Source organism: Engystomops pustulosus, chromosome 9, assembly GCF_040894005.1.
Source record: "Engystomops pustulosus chromosome 9, aEngPut4.maternal, whole genome shotgun sequence".
Taxonomy (NCBI): domain Eukaryota; kingdom Metazoa; phylum Chordata; class Amphibia; order Anura; family Leptodactylidae; genus Engystomops; species Engystomops pustulosus.
In genome coordinates this window covers 96,799,899-96,822,401 of record NC_092419.1, presented here as the reverse complement: position 1 = coordinate 96,822,401, position 22,503 = coordinate 96,799,899, and the positions used below count along the sequence as shown (strand labels likewise).

The following is a 22,503-nucleotide window of genomic DNA, read 5'->3' as shown; positions in this document are numbered from 1 at the left end:
TATAACAAACCACAATCTCTCCCCCCCCCCCCCCCCCCCCCATTACAATCTAAGAGCAACCAACGCGTCTGGCAGCGAATACGTCTTGTGATTATCCGCTTCAGTGATAAAGTCTGAGGAATATTAAACGGGAATCGACAAAAGGGCTTTACATTTTTCGGAGATTAGGTTCTCACTTTAAATGTATCTCTAGGTAACACTTCAGACATTCTTCTTGTGCTATTCCCCAGCCCTGCACCTGAAAAGGGGTCAGGACTTGTATAAATCTAAGAATCCAATACGTCTTGGGAATGTCCCTAATGGCTCCTTTGGCAGTTCTTGGTATCTGGTGCTTCAATTCCCTTTGGACCGGATCACATGACCGAGGAATGTGACCATGGCCAGCCATTCGGGCCAAGAACTGACTTACAATAGACAATCCCTTTAGGTTTGCTAGGACCCGAGCAAAGTAGACAAAGTTCCCAGGTGCATAACTACAGTGGTAGCAGCTGCTATGGGGCCTGCAGTGTCAGGGGGCCCCGTCATCAGACTAAAGAGTGGAGGATGTGCACCTTTATATAAATATTATGTTGCACATTGTACAGCATAATATGCACATAACATATATGTGATGTATATATGTTGTATCTATGGTGTTTATATGATATACTGTCTGTGTGTGTATATGCTCTATATGTGTCCACATGAATGTATAAATGTGTGATTGTAACTCTCATGAGTAAACAATTATGTATATGTATATGTGGAAAGGGGGGCCCCATTCAGACGCCTGCTACGGGGCCCTGCCTCTCCTACTTACTCCCCTGCGGATTTTTTTTTTTACATCTGATCAGATTATACTGATTATATATTAAATTTTTATATATAATTATATTGATAAATCAGCTGATCAGTCCAAGACCAACTACTGGCATCCTCGGCTGAAAAGACACGACTAAGCCAAGCGAGTGTTCTCCAATACACCCGAATCAATTCAAAGAAAGGCCAATCCATATGTAGTCAGCTTGAGCCTGCCAGAATCTCTGCCAGAACTAGTTACCTTCTATATGATATCCCAGGGGAACACCGAATCAATATAAATCAATATAAACTGAATGGGTTGTGGACCCCCAACCCAAAGAGCTCTGGGCCAACAACGACTGCGGAAAAACCTCTAGTCCCACTTGGCTGGATGGTCTCTCTGGAATGGCTATCCAAGATGACTTGGTTGGCCCTGGTTGAGGTTGGCCCTTGAACCTAATGGATGGGGTCCTCCATTACGAGAATATGGGTACCATAAACATCCCTCTATATAATCCCATACACCCTAAATTGACCAGTAGTCTGCATTTACGATCATATACCGATAGGAAAATGGAATCCCTGTGGTCGGGAATAACATTGTTAGACCACCTGATCGTCACCTTATTATATAGTCATCATAAACCGAATAATCTTGGGTTAATCCAGCCGTGCAAATTAATGAGTGTCCCGGATTATTGTCACACTACCACCTCATGCAGTCGTCTACATTCTGGGAAATATAAAAAAAATTATAAATCAGCCTCTTTATTCTTTGTTTCTTACAGTAGCCACTGTTAATCATTAATTGTTACCGTACCCAAGGACACGTCCGACGCGAAGGACTAAACATTTACTGAACCTTAAAAAAAGGGACACAAAGCAAGCGGCCGGTAATAGATCACAGAATCCATAAACAACGTAATAAAATGAGACAAAAACCGGCAGGGAAGAGTTTTTGTGCTCCCATTAATGTTTATTTTCTACTTCCATGCCTCCAATGAAAGCGGCTACAAGGGGTCCCAAAGAGAGAGGGCTGCCCTTTTCCGGGGTCTCACAATTGCTGGCCAGCTTTGTAATGGTTGGATAAGCTTGAGTGCCTGGGATTTAATAGAGCAGAATATAATGGAGGCAGCTCAGTCACGGCTCTCGCAGCGTTGGAGGAGGAAGTCGACCGCTCGGGAGATGCGCTAGACTGGAAAAAGGGAGGATTCGGATCTTTGTACCACAAAGCCGCCGTCCTCCGAGGACGATTCGGCGCTGAAGTGTACGCGGCACGGATCGCCATAAAAGAAGACGACGCACAGGTTGTGCTTTTCATCATTTTGCCTCCGCTAAAGGCAATGAGAAAATAGAGGACTATGGCAAGTCCTTGAGACGTCCTCACGACCAGATTCTGAAAAAAACGCGCTCAATGGTTGCACCAAGTCGTAGGAGGGTTTGGATGACGATCAATAAGGTCCCAAGGCCAAGTTATACAGAAGCAGGCAGATGTAGTAGGGAATAACCAGGTTGTTTTCCATGAGAGAGTCCAGGAAAGTATTAGAGGACATGGAAGTTTGTGGCACAGACATTGCCAAGTCTACGAGTAAGATCAGTAATGAGTCCTACAAATTATATAATATTATCTACTGTGAACCTGGCAGTGCTTCATTTACCTACAGCACCCCCGCAGGGGAAATCAAGTATTACACAGGCCTCATTCATATCAATGGGTCTTCTCTGTTATGCAGGATGTGACAGGTCCTCCACAAGCTTTGTAAATCGCTCTGCATTATAGGGACCCATTCTATAAACTCAGAATTTTGTGGAGTATATTTATTTAGAATGGGTTATACCTTTAAACCTCAAAACTTTGCCTAAAGAGGGCATGATAGATATCTTTTTTTTTTTTAAAACACATTTTATTCGGTTTTAAATACACATTAATCACATATTATATCATCAGTATGGTATAAATGGATATACATATTTTTGAATGCAAGAAAATAACAAGAAATAGAAACAAATTCCAACATTCACTGTGTTAGTATTCTCATGTAAGTTGACTTCTATGATAGATATCTTAACATAGTACAACTGCACATGGGCTCTGGGAGGTGTCTTGAAGGGCTCTGGGAGGGTATTACCAGAGTGATACCGTACTATAGATTCACAGACTGTAACACTGTCTCTTCCCCACTGCTCCCTCAGTTATTCCCTCCGCCTGCTTTAATCTCATACAGTGGGAGGGGAGAGTGCATCTGTACCATGTAACAGCCTGTGAAGCTGCAGCACAGAGGGGTTCAGGTAACATCCCCATTAGCATAATTCTAAAAGTTCATCCCAGAAGGGCTCTGGGAGGGTGTCACCAGAGTGATACCGTACCATAGATTCACAGACTGTAACACTGTCTCTTCCCCACTGCTCCATCAGTACTTCCCCCCGCCTGCTTTAATCTCATACAGTGGGAGGGGAGAGTGCTTCTGTACCATGTAACAGCCTGTGAAGCTGCAGCACAGAGGGGTTCAGGTAACATCCCCATTAGCAGAATTCTAAAAGTTCATTTAAGAAGAAGGGAAAACCATGGATAACAAATATAAGAAGATTACCACAGTCACGATTACTGGATCTATGAGTAAGTGCTCCTGGTTTATCATGATGGATTTTGATGGTAGATGTTCCAGTGCTGCTAGAGGTCCAGAAATGTGTGCCCAAGTAGGCTTTAAGGGGGTGACAATTGGAGAATGAACCATGTGGTCTATATGAACTATTGGGCTTCTAGGGTGCGATAGCACAAGGCGTTTGCAAAGCATTTTTAAGCATGGAAGTAATTACAAATCTACCATTGTAAGTCCCAATACAGAGACATGTATGACAGAATATAAACCCTGTATAGTTTAGTCTACTAACAAAACTTCTTCATTTGTCATCTACGCAAAGAAATAACTTAAAATAGTTGTGTACCTACACACACTGTGAGAAACACACAGTCAAACAACCAGTCTGCTAAAATCAGCCAAGAGTCCTGCCAATTAACTCATGAATTATGTGAGAGGCCTGCATGACACCATTACTCATTACTTGTAGATACACAACTAGGGCCTCAATGTGCCGCCTGGAATACACGATGATGATAGATGATGTCCCGAAAACAGATGCACACAAAACCTCGAGCCAAGTGGGACACACAAATTATAATAAATAATGACAGAATTATTAATTAAAAGGGGCCACATTCCTCTAAACAAGGCACCGCCAGCCAACGGCAACCTATGTACGATGATGTAAAGTCTATGAATTCTCATTCCAGCTGTAGCGATGTCATTCCCAGAAATATCCGTAGGAGATGGGAGCGATGCATAATTACCTGCCCTACGATACAAGTGCAAAGAACAAGAAGTTACTCTTCTATCCTTATCAATACAACCAAAAGTGCAACATCAATGTCCATGATGGAACGTGTAATACCCGCTCTAGAGCGGATGCCCATCAGATACACCGAAATCATCAGGACTACCCTGGGCAAGAAGCTAATGGGGTTACATACCAATGTGATGGAGAATTCCTCACCCCGCATTTTTCCTTTCTACTCAAAACTATTGGACACGGATGAGATTAGACAAGAATGTGAAGGAGAGTGTGAGGAATACAATACAGGCCCGATATACTTACTGCCTTCACACGGGGCAGACCCAATCCATGCACAATATATGGAAAGCTGAGGAGAGGTGATGTGCCCAATTTCATTACTATTACCATTTGCGTTTACAAAATGCTGTGTAAACGCAATGTTAACAATGCATTTACGAGTGTGCTTTGTAAACACATTGTTAACACACAAGTTAAACCTCGCATTTACACTGCGTTTTGTAAACGCAAATGTTAATAGTAATGTAATTAGGCAAATCACCTCTCCTCAGCTGATGTAATGAGTTTTAAAATGCAACTCAAACGCACCGTGCCCTGAATATCTCAACTATCTATCTACTAGGTAGGGTATGAAATATCCTTTCTAGAATCCCTTCTTATGCAAAATCTTGTACGTATTCCTATAAAAAAGAGAAAATGAGCCACATTTAACAGAGATGAGTCAAGTTTAGAGGCTCAGAAGCCACTTCAGTTTTATAGTACCGAGAAACATGCTGCTGTTAGAATATTAAAGACAATAATCTCATTTCTTTTTAGTAATCAAATATTTTTATTAACAGTTTATACAAAAAAAAATTTTTGTTTTCAAAATAGAAAAAACAAGAACCTACCTACCTCCACCATACAAACCACCTCCTCCCTCAGGGAAAGGGTGCCTCAACCTCAAATCCCAAGCCAAATCTTGGTGCAATCACATGTTCAGTTATCAGATGCAGTTTTTGATGTCCAAACCAGGAGTGGAGTAAAAGTAGGAGGAGGAGCAGCACCTTTCATTTATTTGTCTCGACCCATTGTCATCCACGCCTGATTTTGGCTCCAAAAACAGCATCAGAAAAACTGAACGTGTGGCTGCACCCTCCACCACCGGACATATTGAATCATCTCATCTTTCAGATCACATCAGGCTTGGGGTACTGAGGAACTACAAAACCAGAGATACAGGCAGCTAAAAGGGGCAAAAATTAGATCTTTGTCTGCAGCTCACATTTCTAACTCTGTAAGTGCCTGTATGTGCAGTTCTTTAGCTCACACAACCACTGAAAGATGAGCTTCTTATCTTTAATATGACATCAGCAGCATGTTCCTAGGTGATATAGAACTGAAGATAGGGGCATCTGAAGTGATACTCCTCCTGCAGCTTGCAAATGTGTCAGGCAAAATATGACTCTTTTCTGCTCATTTAAACCTGAAGGAGATTTTTATAGGTAAATGGGAGAGATTTCACAAAAGAAGAGGGAATTCTATAAAAGACATTTCATACCCTACCTGCGGGGGCTAGTAGTTTAATAAGGGTAACATCTGGTGACAGGTTCCCTTTAACATGTTTCATGGGTCTGGATTGTCCTCACAGACAGGCCGTGTGTACAGAGAACTCTGCGTCAGCATTTTTGTGGGCACAATCCATGCATATAGGAAGTTTTGTTAATACCGCAGGAATTTATTAGTCCCGAATAATCATAGATCCTCAGACGAAGAGCAGTAGTTGTACTTCCAACCCGGCAGGACGTGCAGGTTATTGCGCTGAACAAGACACACCAGATTTGGAGTTTCGACAGCCTCCGGCCATCCAGCTAAACACAATCAAATAAATGAGGCAAACTGATTGAGTAATACAATAATCTAAACAGGAGCTAAAAAGGAAAAATCAAAGCATAGGAAAAACGCTGAGCTGGCAGGAATACACCGCAGCGCTCGCTCTTGTCTATGGGGCGTACACTAGGAAATCTCATTTATAGCAGAGATGGCAGCGCAATTCTCTAATATATCAGCAAAAAGTTCCATGGAACTGGCTCAAAACTTTATTATAATAGTTAAGGGACTAGAATACACTGAAATACAAATGAAATCCCGTCGTTGTTTACCCCTCCGGCTGTTATCATTTGTAGTCCGACCTTCCTAGGATGCAGAATGCGCTGTTCTCGAAACTTCAACAATCAACCAAAAGTGTCAGCATTTTCCTCCAAGTTCTTAAAGGGATATTACCACGTCCCCAGCTCAATTTTCACCCCTATGGTATCAGCTGACACCTCCTATAATAATAATAATTATTCTTTATTTATATAGGGCACACAGATTACGCAGCACTGCACAGAGCTTTCCAAATCAGTCCCTTTCCCCAAACGGGGCTCACAATCTAAACAACCTACCAGTATGTTTTGGAGTGTGGGAAGAAACCGGAGGACCCGGAGGAAACCCACACAAACACGGAGAGAACATACAAACTCTTTGCAGATGTTGACTCTGGTGGGACTTGAACCCAGGACTCCAGCACTGCAAGGCAGAAGTGCTACTCACTCATCCTCCCATATCCCCTCCATTTCCATCGACCATTGTTGTGTGACTCCTGAAGGACAAGTCTTCCAGGTTAAGCAGTGACATGGGGGGTGTATTACTGCATGACTAGGCCGATTTGCATTGAGAAATCAGGAGATGCGGATATACGAAACAGCTGAAAAGAATTTTAAGTCTCGACAGTAAAGGACGACTACTGGGCAAAGGGCTGCGAAATACGGAGCATGTGGCGGCCATATTTCCTTACTGACCTGTGATGTAATCATGTTTTCAGGACAGAATATTAGTCCCACAGCCAAACATGGTCTTCCAGTATGAATCTGATGCTTAAAGGGACTGTCTGGAAATTAAAAACTCCTCTCCACTCCGGACTATGGGTCATGAGTAGTATTGCAATTAAGCTCCTACTATGAGGCTGCAATACCGGCACAAACCATGGTCAGGTGTGGCGCTGTTTTTGACACTACGGTCATCCTCATATCTAAAAGGCTAGAGAATTGCACTGTACAATGTTTCCCAAGCATTATTATATTCTGCACAGTGCACACGGTCACCTTTCTCTCATGTTTTATTACAGTGGAAGGGGTTTTGTTCCCCGCTTCTTCTCGCCCCATCATAAGGCATCCTTTGTCTGGCATGTGGCCCCTTTCCAGATTCACAGTGCACAAGGCAGGCGCACACAGATGAGAAACAAATGGTGAAACTCCCCATCTGATCACATTCTCTGTCTCTGCCGCAGTCTCTCTAATCCGTTGCTGTCTCGCTGCGCTCTACCACACACTGGGTGACATTTACAGGCGCTGCTGTCTGTGTACATATGGGAACGTAGACTTCTGTCAAAAGAGAAAAAAAGAAAGAATCCCCAGCTTGCCAAAATTAGTTTCTGTATCTTCATTAATTACAATAAGGGAAACTTTCCTGGCGAGTCTGGGGTGTGACACATATCTAATACAGTCCGAGCAGCGGCGTCTCATCACAGAGAGCACATACAGGAACATGGAAACCTCTCACCTCTCCTGTAGTGTCAGGTGGTTACCTGTATTCCCCATAATATTCATTCTGGGGAAGATTTTTTGGCAAACTCAATTATTCTTTTTAAAAATATAATTGATTACAATCAAATCTTACATCTATAACATCAGACTGGAAGCTGATGGGGTCAATAGTCATGGCAGTTTTGAACTTTGCTATAGAAAATCTATATGTCACAAGAAAGTAACGAATAAGTTATCATGGACAGGGGCGCAACTAGGAGAGGCTAGAGCCCCCCCTTCCCACTTAAAAAATGTACATATTTGTATACTCACAGGTACAATCACACATTTATTTACTCATGCTCACATATATAGAGCATATACATGCACACAGTGCTATATACATACATACAGCATATATACACACATACAGTATATACATACACCATATACACGTACACATCACAGATACATCATATATAAATCACATATGTTCAATACATATTATGCTGTACAATGTGCAGCACAATATGTATATAACGGTGCACATTGTCCATTTTTTAGTGTGTCATTGACACTCAGAATTAGGCCGCATTTACACGTTCGTATGGGGGACATATGTACAACCACAAGCGTTCGGCCACTCATAGGTCCCCCATAGAGGGCAATGGCCACATGGAGCATCCGGTGCCACACGATAGGACATGTCCCATCTTTCCCCTGTAGTAGGGCCCGTACGCCGTGTATTTCAATGGAGAGGGGAGGGGGGTCACGTCACAACAGTACAACACCTTATAGCAGGGGTGCCCCAGCCATGAGGCAAGTTAAGCCTCTTGCCTCAGGCTGCAGCAAGATAAAGGACTACTGGATGAGACAATGGGGGGATGCCCTTGTATAGCTTCCCTCAGGCAGCAGAGAGTTTATGTTCACCCCTGTCTTGTATTAATAAAACTCTCTTGTTATTGCTTGTTCGGGGGATGAGGACACTTCACTGCCTTGATGTGATATTATGTCATGAATATAACATATAAATAGAGATACTACAAGAGCGGTGGGCTGCAAACCTCAATATATTCTAAAAGGAATTTAACGCATAAGAAATTATTATGTAAGAGCCGCTCTGTGACACTTTCAAGAAGAGGTTCATGTTTACAGAAACTGATGAAGACTTCTACAAGGAAGTGGCTGAAATGTTCTGTGACAGAGAGATGGGAAAAATATGCAACAATGTCTAAGCAGCCGGAGCTACTATGACCCCTGACTATGGCTTGTGGCTGTATTGCAGCTCAGTCGTATAGGGATGACTAGTGCATAGTTGCAATACCCCACACTACCACATAGTCAGGAGGGGAGCTGTTTTTGCGAGAAATAAGCAAAATCAGCAAGATCAGTTCTAGATCGATGGGATCCGACAGCAGGAGCTTGTTTGTTCCCTATTATGTACATCCGCTAGTACAAGACACATATTATAAGATTACAGATTTTTCTTTTAAATAATACAGACGGGGTGGGTAGTGAATAGTTCTTTTTTTTTTTTTCCCCAAGCCAAGACCTGACCCTATGACAGTGATCATAAATCTGCGCAAACATTGGCAAGTGACATTTAAAGGTCACAGAAACAAAAAAAGTTATGTGATACTTCTGTCAAAAATGATAAATTCTGTCCCCCCCTGTGTCTATGTTTCGTCTAACAGAACATGAAGCTGGCACAAAGTCAGAAGTTTCTTATCTCGGACGTCTTGTTTTCCTAAAGTGACAACAGAAAGTTACTGCTTCTTTGTGTCACCCAGATTCCTCCAGACTTTTTATACATCTAGTTACTATATAAAGGGATTAAAGGAAATTTCCCATCATAATCCATCAGGAAAAACCAGGGACACTTTCTCATAGATCCAGGCACCGTGACTGTGGTAATCCCTCTTTTCTTCTAAAAAAAAAAAATCAACTTTTAAAATTATGCTAATGAGCCTTAAAGAGCACTGCCATCCTGTAGCTTCAAAGGCTGTTATTCTGTCTCCCCCTGCTGCCTCAGCACTTCCCCCTTCCTTGTGTAATCTCATTGTAGCAGACAAAGTTTCAACACACAACAGTAGGGGAATGTGCTACTTGCACAGTGTAACAGCCTGCAAATCTGCAGCACATATGGGCTCTGGGAACTCCCCCCAGGAACTCCTGAGGTTCATTAGCATAGTTTTACAAATTGATTTTAGAAGGAAGGAGGCCGTGGATAACAAATATAAGAAGATTACCGCAGTCATGGACCCTGGTTTATGATAATGTATTTTGATGGAATATTTCATTTAAGGCATCACTTTGCATAATGTCCAATAAGAAGATGTAATGACAACTTGGCATCCAGCTTTCCCAAATTCAGCTTTTTGACATCTTACCATATACCGTGACTGCTGAGAACATATAAGGGTTACATGACCCCCCCTAATATTGGGACACTCTTTGTACCATACTGTTCTCCCTGCAGCTACTGACCAAGTCCAAGTCAGTAAGCTTTACTTTCACACGAGAAGTCAGAAAAGTTTTTGTGTAAGGGAACAACCCGTGCATGTTTTGGCTAGGACTCCACAGTCCACAATTCATGATAAAACATGGATTACCGTGACCTCAATGCTTTTTGTGAACATATGTTTGTGCTGCAGATCTTCAGGCTGCGAATGTAAAAATCTGAAAAGGTCAGGACCAAAGTGAATGAGAGATCACCAAGTATCAGTACGTGGAGACTGGGACACAGATTTTGAGTATAGAATAGATTATGCAGCAGGATTTCCCTTAATATAAGTGATCAAGGGTGAAATCTGCCGCAAAATGCCGAGGTATAATAAATGTCTATGCTTTGAATGGAGGGTCTGTGATATTGACGGCCCCATTGACTTTAATGGCAGTCATTGTCCTGCAGGATGGACCATAATGGAGCACGTTCCCATGGCTTTCCCACTGACCCATAGATGGTCTTAATGCGGTCATTAAATGAAATTATACATGTGCTGCTGGCGTTGAACAAGCATAACCCGCATCCCTTCTATACGGAACGGCCAAGCGCTATTTGCTGACCTGCAATGAATTTTGGGTGTCTTCCTCGTCTGCAATTTCTCCCATTTCTTTTTGGGCCTCCTATTGCTCAGGAGTCTTTACCTATTGATAACTTTCTTTTCATTTGTGTTAATAGACGTTAACAGATTTTACCCCATTAAACTACAAGCCCCCTAACTTAGGGTATAATAATAATCTTTATTTATATAGCACCCTCAAATTCCAGAGCGCTTAATTATGCGCAAATATACAAATGAAATAAGACATTACAGAGTAAAAACATTGGGGCGCATTTACTAAGGGCTGTGCGCCAGTTTTCAGTTCTATAGACCTAGAAACATGCTGTTTGTATGATATTGAACATAAGAATCTCATCTTTCAGATCGCATCAGGACTGTGGCTACAGAGCTACAGAACCGGAATTGGATTTGTATAGGCAACTTGCATTTCCAACTACAGGCAGTCCCCGGGTTACGTACAAGATAGGGTCCGGAGGTTTGTTCTTAAGTTGAAAAAAATTTGGCCCCAGTGACAATTGGAGTTTAAACATTTTTTGCTGTAATGGGACCAAGGTTTATCAATAAAGCTTCATTACAGACACCTTACAGCTGATCATTGCAGCCTGGGACTATAGTAATGTATCCAGAGAGCTTCACCAGAGGTCAGAGGGGTCTGTCTGTATCTATGGGTTGTCTGTAAGTCGGGTGTCCTTAAGTAGGGGACCGCCTGTATTTCTACAATTGCCTGTATCTACGATTCTTTAGCTCATAGAATCACAAGACTGATGCGAAGAGAAAGACAAGATTATTATCTTTATTATGGCACCAGCAGCATGTTTCATGGTACTAAAGTGACTCTCCTCACGTGGCCTCTAAACTTGACTCCTCTCAGGCAAAATATGACTCTTCTTTGCTCCTTTTCACCTTTCGAAGGAGATTATTTCTTAATAGGGAATTTTAGAAAGGACATTTCATATCTTACCCGAGGAGGCCGCTGAAAAATGTCATTTTTTCCAACCATACTTTGCAACTACTACCTTCCTCAGGTGGGATATGAGGTAGGTAGTAGAATTTCTAGAATTCCCTCTTTTATGTGAAATCTCTCAAGTTGAACCAAGGAAAACAAGAGAAGAGTCTGAGGGGAAGGGATGCCATTCAAAATGGGATAAAACCTGATGACAGGTTCCCTTTAAAACGTCACACAAAGAGTTATAACAATTTTAAAACCTTTATTTTTGCGAAACACAAAAATGAGCAAAAAGTCAATTGAATTGTACAGATGTCTCCTTCGTGGCCCCTATTTGGAGCGAGGGGGAAAAAAAATTTGCTCTTTTGCAATCCCGGTCAAACATACGAGGGAAAGTCAAGCGTAGCAGCAGGACATACAAGCGCACAACACAGGACAATAAAACGGCTTTCATGGTCAGACAAAAAGCAGCACACAAGGCATTAATAGGCTTACCCTACAGCATAGCTCTCACCAGTGTCACCACTAATAGGGGGAATATTTTGTAGTTGTCTTTGGTTACAAAACATTGTAGCTACATTCATGGAGTTATTAAGAGGGATTTGCACATTTGGACATTCTCAACCCTATTTATTTTCTATCCTCCATATGGAGGAAAGGGGCATCTCTCCCGGGGGACCTCTAGGTTACCTAGTGCCAGCATATACTGTTTATCAGGAGGCAGCTGTTACGGCTCACACTGCATTAGTGTAACAGACAACAATGGAGATTTTCTGTTCTGCCTTATTACCGAGACCTCCAAAGATTGTGTGTGTGTGTAATAGGTTGTCCCCGCTCTCGTGTGGGTCAGAAAACCACTGTCCAGGGAATGATCGTGACCGGCGGAGACTGACGTCCGGGAGGAGAGAAGGCGCACGAGACCCGGCGAGGATCTCTGGTTGTTTATGCACAAGATTTGGAAAAAAATGTGTACATTATACATAATAAACCATCCCTCACCCCAATCCAAGTCATATAGGGCTGCTAAGAGACTGCCTTTAAACTGGTTCAGGAATTCAGACAGCTGCACTTTTTGGGATCACCCCAAAAAAATGTTGAAAAAAGAAAAAAAAATTTCATGGGTTAGATGGAGACAGATGCAAATTTTGAGATACCATTCAATTCGGATCCCACTAATATACCTGGAATATATCAGATGAAGGGAAAGGTGTTTCCAAGGCTGAACAGGTGTCTTTACTGAGGAAGGGGCTGGAAATCTCACTGTTTACTGAGTAAACAGAACCTTAAGGCCGTGTTCACACGCTGCGTTTGAATTGGGTTTAGAAACATGATTCAAGCACAGAGGGAAAGAGCTGCTCCCATACACAAACTTTTCAGTAGCCTTCCAGTTGGGGGTTCCCGAATGCAAACGTTTAGGTCTAGCGCAGCTCCTCCCAACGGCGCTAGAATCACGTTTATAAACGGAATTCAGATGCAACGTGTGAACTTGACCTAAAAGGAGTCCACCGATTGTCAAACAAGTAAATTGACCATAGTGTAATAATTCTTATAATTCCTTTATTTATATAGCGCACACAGATAACGCAGCGCTGCACAAAGCTTTCCAAATCAGTCCCTTTCCCCAAACGGGGCTCACAATCTAAACAACCTACCAGTATGTCTTTGGAGTGTGGGAGCAAACCAGAGGACCCAGAGGAAACCCACACAAACACAGAGAGAACATACAAACTCTTTGCAGATGTTGACCTGGATGGCACTTGGAACCCAGGTCCCCAGTGCTAGGATACTTTATAAGTTTACCATGAGTAGCTTTTATGTCATCTTTGTGAAAATTGCATTTATTCTTGAGCATCTTAGTGCACCAGGGGCAAGGTCATGACTGATGCACCAGTTTTCTTCTATCTATGGAAAACCCCTGTCCATTTAGTGTAGACGTCCATACGCACTATGGGGGGATCACTGCTTCTATGCCACTTTTCTTGCAGCGACTACATCACCCACACGCCATGTGGGCATGGAGTGGGCGTGGTGGCCGGTAAAGTGGGTGGGGACTGGACAGGCACAGGAGCCAGAAAAAAAAACCCCAAAAGGCATCCTTTTTCAACTTTGTACAACTCCAACAGAGAAGACAACTTCTCAGTTTACCAGAGGTTTTATAACTATGCACTTTAGATACAGCCCTATTCCTTCCTAAAAACTTGCCCAAAAGGTGTGCAGTACAAATCTATCATCAAAATCCTCATGATAAACCAGAGAAAATTACTTATAGATCCAGGCAGTGTGACTATGGTGATCTTCTTATGTCCGTTATCCATTGCCCCCTTACTTAAAAAAATAAATAAATAAATAAATAAACTTTTTAAAGTATGCTAATAAGCCTGAAGGGCTACTGGGGGGCATACCAGAGCCCCTCCACGTGGTAATTTCACAGACTTTACACTCTCTCCTGCTCCCTCTGCCTAATATAATGTCACAGCAGTGGAGGACGTTTCAGAACACGACTTGAGGTGGGAAATGCTCCGGCACCGTGTGAATCTGCAGCAAAGGGGCTCTGGTAACACCCCTCTCCATACTCCTCCCTTAAAAGTTCATTTTAGAAAGCAGGAGGCCATGGATAACACATATAAGATGATTATTGCAGTCATGTTGCCTGGTTCTATGAGCAAGTGCCCCTGGTTTAACCAAAATATCATGTGCACGTTGCCAATTTATCCTGTATATAAATGTATCTATGCAATGAATGTGGAATCATTCTGCCGATTTCATTTTTTTTATTGAATATTTCACCCTTAAACAAAACCCACACACAACACTATATGAAAGTAAATTCGGCATCAAAACCTTCATGTGTGCAGGTGGTCTTATACCACATTTTCCCTGCCGGGGCTCGAACATCTGTCGGCCTGTGTCATCTTCCAGCTATTGCAGCTGTTGGATGAGGTTCACAAGAACTGGAAAAAACATGGCGGCTTCCATATTAGGGAATACAATATATCCATATAATGATGATAATGCAATTCCAATCAATACAAGGGTGGAGGAATGCTAACATATATATATATATCAATGTAACCCTCCATACTGCTAAAATAACTAATATAGGGAACCCCCCCCCCCCAATACTACTAAAATAACAACTTGTATATAAGTTATGTGCTGCAGACGACAATGTAGGGGGATTGCTTAGAGGTCCGTGCTGTCAGCGAGAGCTGGCACATGTCTGCTGAAATGTCTCATAAAGCCGGCGGGTTTGCATACATGCCTGGCTTCCAGTAATGCACTGGCTGTGAGCTCATCCTCCTGATACATAGATATGGCCTGACACATAGGATGTCTCAGGATTTATACTCTGACACACAGGGGGTGTCCCCGGGCACTGCCTGCTGTGGAGACGCAGCACACGGCTTCACACCCAGCGACTCCAGGGATAAAGACCCAGCTGTCACACACAGATAGCGGGGCTCAGTGCTCCCTATTAATAGGCCCCCGTGGCCGCGGTGAGGTAACCGTGATATTTTTGGGATGCTGCTCGTCAAGAACAAAAGTACATCAAAATCCGGACAACTGCCCTTTCCTCTTTGTTCTTGGTGTCATCAAAGTCGAGGACGCGACCCGTTTCGGAAGATCACGCTCAAAATATGTCCCACGTCTGGTCATTCCTGCGTCCTTTTCATACTAATTCGCCATATCAGAGCCTGTAACATGAAAGCCTGTGTGTGTGTGTACGAACGGTTGCCAAGAGCTGTAAAGATGGCATGGCCCGCGCATTAGTCCAAAATGGTGACAATGAGGGCGTGCGGTTTTATTGCACAAGCTTGTTTATGGAAGGATGGGTGCTAAATGGCCTCTCTTTGTTTCAACAAACCCCTTAATAATGTCAATATCGAGAGTCCGACAACATCGCCCCCCACCACCCGGCTCCAAATTCCTCCAGGAGGAAACATAAGGAGACAATTCTTCACCCTTCTGCGACCTTTAAGGGTTAGAAGTCAAATACACACAAAAACACAAGGTAATCTCTTCCCTTATATGACCCTACGGCAAAAGGTCACCCACACACTGGTCACTTTTCTTTATCACAGGCAATAAGGGAGACTCTTAGATGGGTTTGTAGCATCGTCCCCTGGGGGCGTTTGACATGGGAGGTCAGCTACGAAATTGTGTACGCTGCAGGTGTCTGTCCTCAAAATACCTGGAGTACGAGAACTCGCAGCTTCCTACAGGTAGGTGGTTGTCATTTATATACAATAGAGTTAATGTAGTTATATATATATACACACACACACACACACACATATATATAGTTTAAAAAAATAGAAAGATTTAAAGGGACTGCATAAATGACAACCCCCTTCAAAGCAATTGCAACTACCTCCGTCTGTAGTAACCCAAACAAACGGAGAGGTTGACACAGAAAATTCACATTCCTCCCTCCCCTGTGACATCCCTGCTATTGACTGGCAGACCACAGACTAATTTATGGCAGTCTGCATCCCATTCACAGATTACACACGGCACAATACATCTTCTGCTGATGAAAATTGATGGCTGTAATAATTCTCAGAATATCATTACATCGGGGGAATCGATTAAAGTGTCTGTTTATAAACGGAGATAAGGTTGTATAACTTACTTCAGAGCTGAACTCATGACTCTGGAAGACAAAGTTGCTCTAACATCACCTAGGGCAAGTCAAATACACTTTCCGGAACGCTCTGTTCCAGATTCTGTAAAGCGCTGGCCCATTTTGGACTCCTGCAGCTCTAATTCTGTTGTCCAAAGGTGACCTGCATTGGTGGGCCATATAAGAGGTCCCCCTGAAGTGGCATGTCACCTGAAAACAGCCAAATCAGAGAGCAGCAGAAAACAGAACCAGGCCTTTGGCACTGGACCAGAGGAATGAGGCAAGTTTATTTCACTATTATTACACCATGCTGCATTAAAGATGCTGTGTCTATGTTGGACATCCCCTTTAAGATTGTGGACAGCTGTGAACGCGTCTCGGTAGTGCACTATTGGTTGTGATTAGACTGAATAGACCCCAGAGGCACATTACCAGATACTGTCCTACAGCCACAACATCTTCATAACCTGTGCATAGCTCCCTTGCAACCCTCACATTTCCTCCAGGAAACACACATATCCCCTTAAAAACAGTCCCTGAGCTCCAATATCACAGCACTCTCCTAATTGAGTCCTATAATTGGCTGTCATGCGGCGACACAATACCTCAAAGCCCCTAGGAGTCCATCCGAACTGTGTTTTACCATGTCCTACAACGGAAATGAATGTCCACTACTCACTATCCCCTGAGATATCATACCTCCAAGGAGACTAATCCTTACAGATCTGTGGGGTCCTATAATATAGTAATATCTTACAATTATTTTACCCCGCATCAGATTAATGCACAGAGCCTATAAAAAAAAAAAAGTCCATGTCTCAGAAGCAAATCCTTCAATTAAGCTCCATGCAGACACAGAGATTGCTGGTAGATTTCAGCTCTGAAGCCAACAGAAATAAAGAGTTAAACTCTGAGATAATAAAAGGACAATATCTTGATAAAACATACAAAATATAGGATTATCCCTATAAACAAACCATACACACCAACCATATCAACTTTGGATTGTCGAAAAAATGACTTGATACAGAGGTCAATAATCGGATGTAACAGTGCAGTGAGCTCACATGGGATGGGCTGTAGCTAATATTACGTTGCAGGAAACCTGCAGGGGGTTTTCCTAAATTTTGAATGTCAAAAGGAAAACACCTGCAGGAATCATCCAGAGAAAAATGCCGCATAAATTGTTGATGTTTAGATTAAACAAGAAGAAAAAAACTCTACAAACGCTATGGATTTTCCACTCGCAAGTCCATTGCGGATCATCCGTGCTGACATAGACGTACACGAAAATATCAGTATTATCTTACGAACAGTGAACTTCCGCTATAATGAAGGATAGCGATTTATATTTCATAGTGTGGAAAAATCCTGAAGATTTAGAGTCGATCTGATGTTCCCATATACACCCAGTGTAAATGCATTGTACGTCAGGGTTGTGGCAGCAGGACAAAGCTCATGGAATTGTAGAATAGAAAGAACCATTTTGTGTAGATCATGCAAACAGTGATGTCCTCTTACCTTTGTACGACAGGTAGACACGTGCTGGTCTGGAGGTCCATGTCCTGACAGTAAAGCTGAGCAGCAGCAGGAGTAGTAGAGACGGCAGCGCAGACACCAGCATGTTGCCACTAACCTAGACACAGGACAACACACAAAGTTTAAACACTGGCATTCCCACAGTAACCTCACAATAAAGACACATATCCCATTCACTGCGCTAAGGCTCAAGGACAGATCACCTTACAGGACAATTAAATAGGGCGTAAATCAAACTGACCGGGAGGGCGACTCATAGCAGGATATGAGATTTTATTGCTCTAATATAGAAACAAATCAGCTGTTTGCTGAAAATGCACTTATCTAATCTGTCCTGTCAGTGCTGGGACGTACCGGGAAATATCCCTTTTCCTTCTAATGAAAAAAAGGAAAATGATGCGGACATTAGTCAAAGTGATAAAAATAAGCATCCCAGAATCATGAGCCCGGGCAGACAATGAGGAGGAAATCTGTTCATTTGTTGTGTAGAGTAGGATCACCTAATGACGGCAGATAAATACGTAAGCCCCGCGTTATGTGGCCGCTGTAATGTCCCGGGCCCTGCGGGAGCACGAATGGCGCACCAGCTAATGTCTCCATCTATAATGAGATGCTGACGCGTCATACATCATACAAGGAACTTTCTCTCTATATAAAAGTTCTTCACTACAAATTATACAAAAGCCTAAAACTTGCCGCACGCCAGACTGAACGCCATGCGGACGTTTTCCATTTCTCCGGCAATTTTTTTGAGGAGGTTAAGCGGAGGCCATATCCCCATGGATGCAACTTATCTACCATGGGAACAAAGTATCGGGCCTGTTAGAATCCAACATGCCCAATCCTTACAATATCTGTTGATGGGAACAGGGAGGTCAGCAAATACCACTCAATTAACTAATGTACAGGCGGTCCCCTACTTACAGACGACCCCTAGTTACAAACGGACCTCTGGATGTTGGTAATTTACTCTACTTTAGCCCTTGGCTACAATAAACAGCTATAACAGGTGTCTGTAATTAAGCTCGATTGTTAATTCTACATTTTTAAAAATCCAATTGTAAAAGTGACAAAAAAAAAAAAATTGGGCTAGGGTTGCAATTATAAAATATAGTTCCGACTTGCATACAAATTCAACTTAAGAACAAACCTCCAGAACCTATCTTGTATGTAACCCGGAGACTTCCTGTATCTGGACCTGTCGCCTCCACTAAAATGTCTGCATTCCCCCAAAAATAGGAGTTCTGATTCATTTCCAATACATCTACACTGTGACTTTCCTCTGTTATGAATAATATGACAACCAGGCGTTACTATTCCTCTTGTCTAAAATGTTGTGTCCCTGCACAGTGTGACAGCACTTCATAGACAATGTCACAATATGAAGGCACATAGAAACAATTGTCAATTAAATCCTAAATCTGACAAAGAACAGAGGAACGGAACGAGGCAACCTTTCAACAATGAATTCTTTGGAACGCGAGAGAGACATATACAGGTCCTCTAGGAAGGAAACCCAAAACTAGGAAATTGAAGCAGCTTACTCCAGCATTTGCCTCCATATCAATATTTATTGGCAGGGCCCTCACAATATCACTCTGTGCAGCCATATAATCAAAAATAAGATCAATTTTTGACCCTACACATCCAATAAGTTATTTGAAGCAACCAATTGACTTATGAGGAATAGCTGAGCTCCCGGAGTTTCATTAATACTTCACATCAACCATTATAACAAGTATAACCCCAAAACCTCTCCAACCGTCAGCTTTTTGGGAAAACCCTTATCTACACTGGATTACTTAAAATGGTAACATATTTTTTACTATGCACTAATTATCATGATATAAATATATATATATATATATATATATATATATATATATATATATATATATATATATATTACATACACATAGATATAGATTTCCAATGATTAAATCTGACCAAGGATTAGAGGTCGTTCTCTCCAAAAAGTGACTGTGGTAGAAACCTATCTCTTGTGTGGTCACGTTACAAAAAAAAATCCTGGAAGTAGAAGCCTGAAATTATTCTATAACTAACAATAAGCAGGAAGTGGTGTTGGGCATAGCGGTTCTGGGTCAAATTAGGATGCAAATGCAAAAAAAAAAAAAAAATTACACAATTGTACCTTCGGCCTTAGGCTTTCAAGGGATTTGTGTGTAAGGGAAGGAGCGTGAGAATAAACTGCGGTAAAAAGGAAGTCCTTTATAACAGGGTGTCCTTCAGAAGGATGTACAAGGGGAGTGACGCTGTATTTTTAGAATCCGTGAGGGTTCTTATAGGAAATGACTTTTATTTGTGTCTTAGGTTTTTTTCCTATTCCGTGCTTGTGTTTGGTACGTGTGCATTTGAAATTTCCTTGGTTGCGACATAATCTATGATTTATTGCCAGTCGTGTTTTTGGGACTCACCATGCCAAATTTACGCTTCTGTCATCCCTTAAAGGGAAATCGCACAGTACAAGAAGCAGAAATAACAGAGACTTCATCTCAGGGTTATTACAGAACGTTGATGACTACCCAAGATACCTGCTGGGAAATGCAACTACACGCGATCCATTATAGAAAGCATTTAGCTCCCATAAACCTATTAAGTATTTAATCTGCAGTAAACGTCCGCAGTTTCTCATTATTCTGTGCACAAAAAGGTTCTAGGAAACGGCACATTAGGGACGAGACAATGAGTTTTTCCTTTTTAAATCACTTCTCATGTGACTGGGGGGGGTGGAGGGTTAAGGAGTGTAATTTCTCTATTTTTGGCAGAGATATGATTTCAGGGTTTAGGATGCCAATCTGTCAGTTTGGCTTCTCCTAAAAACTTGTAGAAATCCAGCGAACCACCACCTCTCAAACCTGGGACACCTCGTACCAGGCACTAGATACGGAGCAGCTCTGTGTTTTCCCATCTCTGTCCAACTTACAAAAGAGGTTGGATGGGAGGGAGAGGGAACGTGTTGGAAGGCAGGGGAGGGAAGACAAAAAAAAAAAGTGAAAATAATAGAAGAAAGAAAAGGAAGAAAGTGAGAATGAAACAGAGGATGGAGGGATGAGGTTAATGGGGGAAGCTGAAGGAGACAGACAGGGAGGAGACTTACAGCCAGAGATGAACTTGTCAATTATGAAAAGGTGAGAGAAGGACAAGTAAAATAAGACAAGGAATAGGGTGTGAATGGAGAAACAGCAAGCCCAAAGCTACTGTACTACAGCGAGAGAAGGAAAATCAATAGAGAACAGACAATATAACAAGGACACATGGGGAAGCAATCATGGCACATTAGGACTATAATCCCAAGGTAAGTGAAGAGAGAGACGAGACCATCTCACATCTCGCTAAAAGTTAACAAAAAAAATAAAATACTTAGCAACAATATAAAGGAAAAATATGATTACAAAAATGCGTCACTAATAGAAGTACGCACAATATTCGCAGAGGATAAAGTGGTACATACCTCAGATATGCTCTTGCGTGTTCGGGTTTGATAAGGGAGTAGGAGGCAGATATCCCCAATCAGCTGATAGGACTCTGTACCATTTCGACATGTGCATTACGGGAAGTATACGTGATGACTGAAGGCGACATGCGAGCTTGTCCCCCTGGCAGGTGTACCCAGGTGTGTATTCCGCCTGGAGAGAAGTCACTACTTTTTTTTTCGTTGGTTGACAAGTTGAAGGGAAGGCAAAGAGGCAAAACAAGCAGGCAGATGGGAGCAAGAGCTGACACTCTGCAGGTGCTTACACTTCCAGATTTCCAAAGGGAAGAAAGAAAGAAAAGTCTCTGGCAATTCTTGGAGCTTATATCCAGTAATAAAAGCTCAGGACGGGGCAGGTTTCCATACACTGAGCCGCCGTATCTGTGCAGCTATGTGGGTAGAGCAATGTGTGACTGTATGAGGGAGCCTCCGGAGTGACAGAACCTGACAGCTCGACTTTCCATTCTGTTCAAGTGAAAAGGGGGAGAGAAACAGTGGAGAAGGGAGGAGGGAGAAGGAAAAGGGGGAGAGAGAGAGAGAAGAGGGAATATAGGGGGAGAGCGAATAAGAGTAAGCACAGAGGGAGGGACAAGCAAAGCCAGAGGTATGAGGGAGGGGAGAAGATTAAAGGGAAGGAATAAGACTGGAGCTAACTACCTGATTCCAAATCACAAGTACAAGGAGAGTCAGAACGAGGAGAACAAAGATTATGCATGAGATGAGGAGCAACAAGGCTCAAACACCTGAGAGACTAAATGAGGGGGTAAGGGGAGAAGTGTAAAGAGTTAAAGTAGTAGGACTAATAGAGGAGGGGAATAGAGGAGGCTACCAGCAATGTATGAAGCCCTGAACACTACAGGTTTCCATTACCATACAATTAACCTCTGACATGCCAACAATGTAAAAGATACTACACCCCACATAGATCTAGTGGGAGACCATGAGGCTGTCTATGGAGGGATATCGCTAAGTGCCTTCTTAGCTCAATTACCACTTTTATAGTATTTTTGTGGCTGCAACTTTTTTGGAGAGTCCCCCTGGCGTGCCCATGAAAGGACTCATTACATATTCTGTTCTTTGCATGTTCTCGTGACCTTGGCGTGCCCCTTCTGCTTTGTTTTGCCAATCCTCTCCTCTGTCAACCAGTCCATTTATATACA

The 22,503-nt window shown here is 42.4% G+C and overlaps 1 protein-coding gene across 1 annotated transcript in view; it reads right to left on the bottom strand.

Annotated features, from left to right (window-relative positions):
* The window catches only part of LOC140077244 (semaphorin-3F-like), a 47,716-nt gene extending 25,698 nt beyond the window's left edge, over window positions 1-22,018 (bottom strand). The window contains exons 1-2 of the mRNA XM_072124233.1: window positions 21,323-22,018; window positions 17,833-17,947 (exon numbers count right to left, since the gene is read on the bottom strand). Of these exons, the coding sequence (XP_071980334.1) occupies window positions 17,833-17,935 (103 nt within the window). The 5' untranslated portion in view covers window positions 17,936-17,947; window positions 21,323-22,018. The remainder of the gene's footprint in view (window positions 1-17,832; window positions 17,948-21,322) is intronic.
* Between the last annotated feature and the right edge of the window lie 485 nt (window positions 22,019-22,503).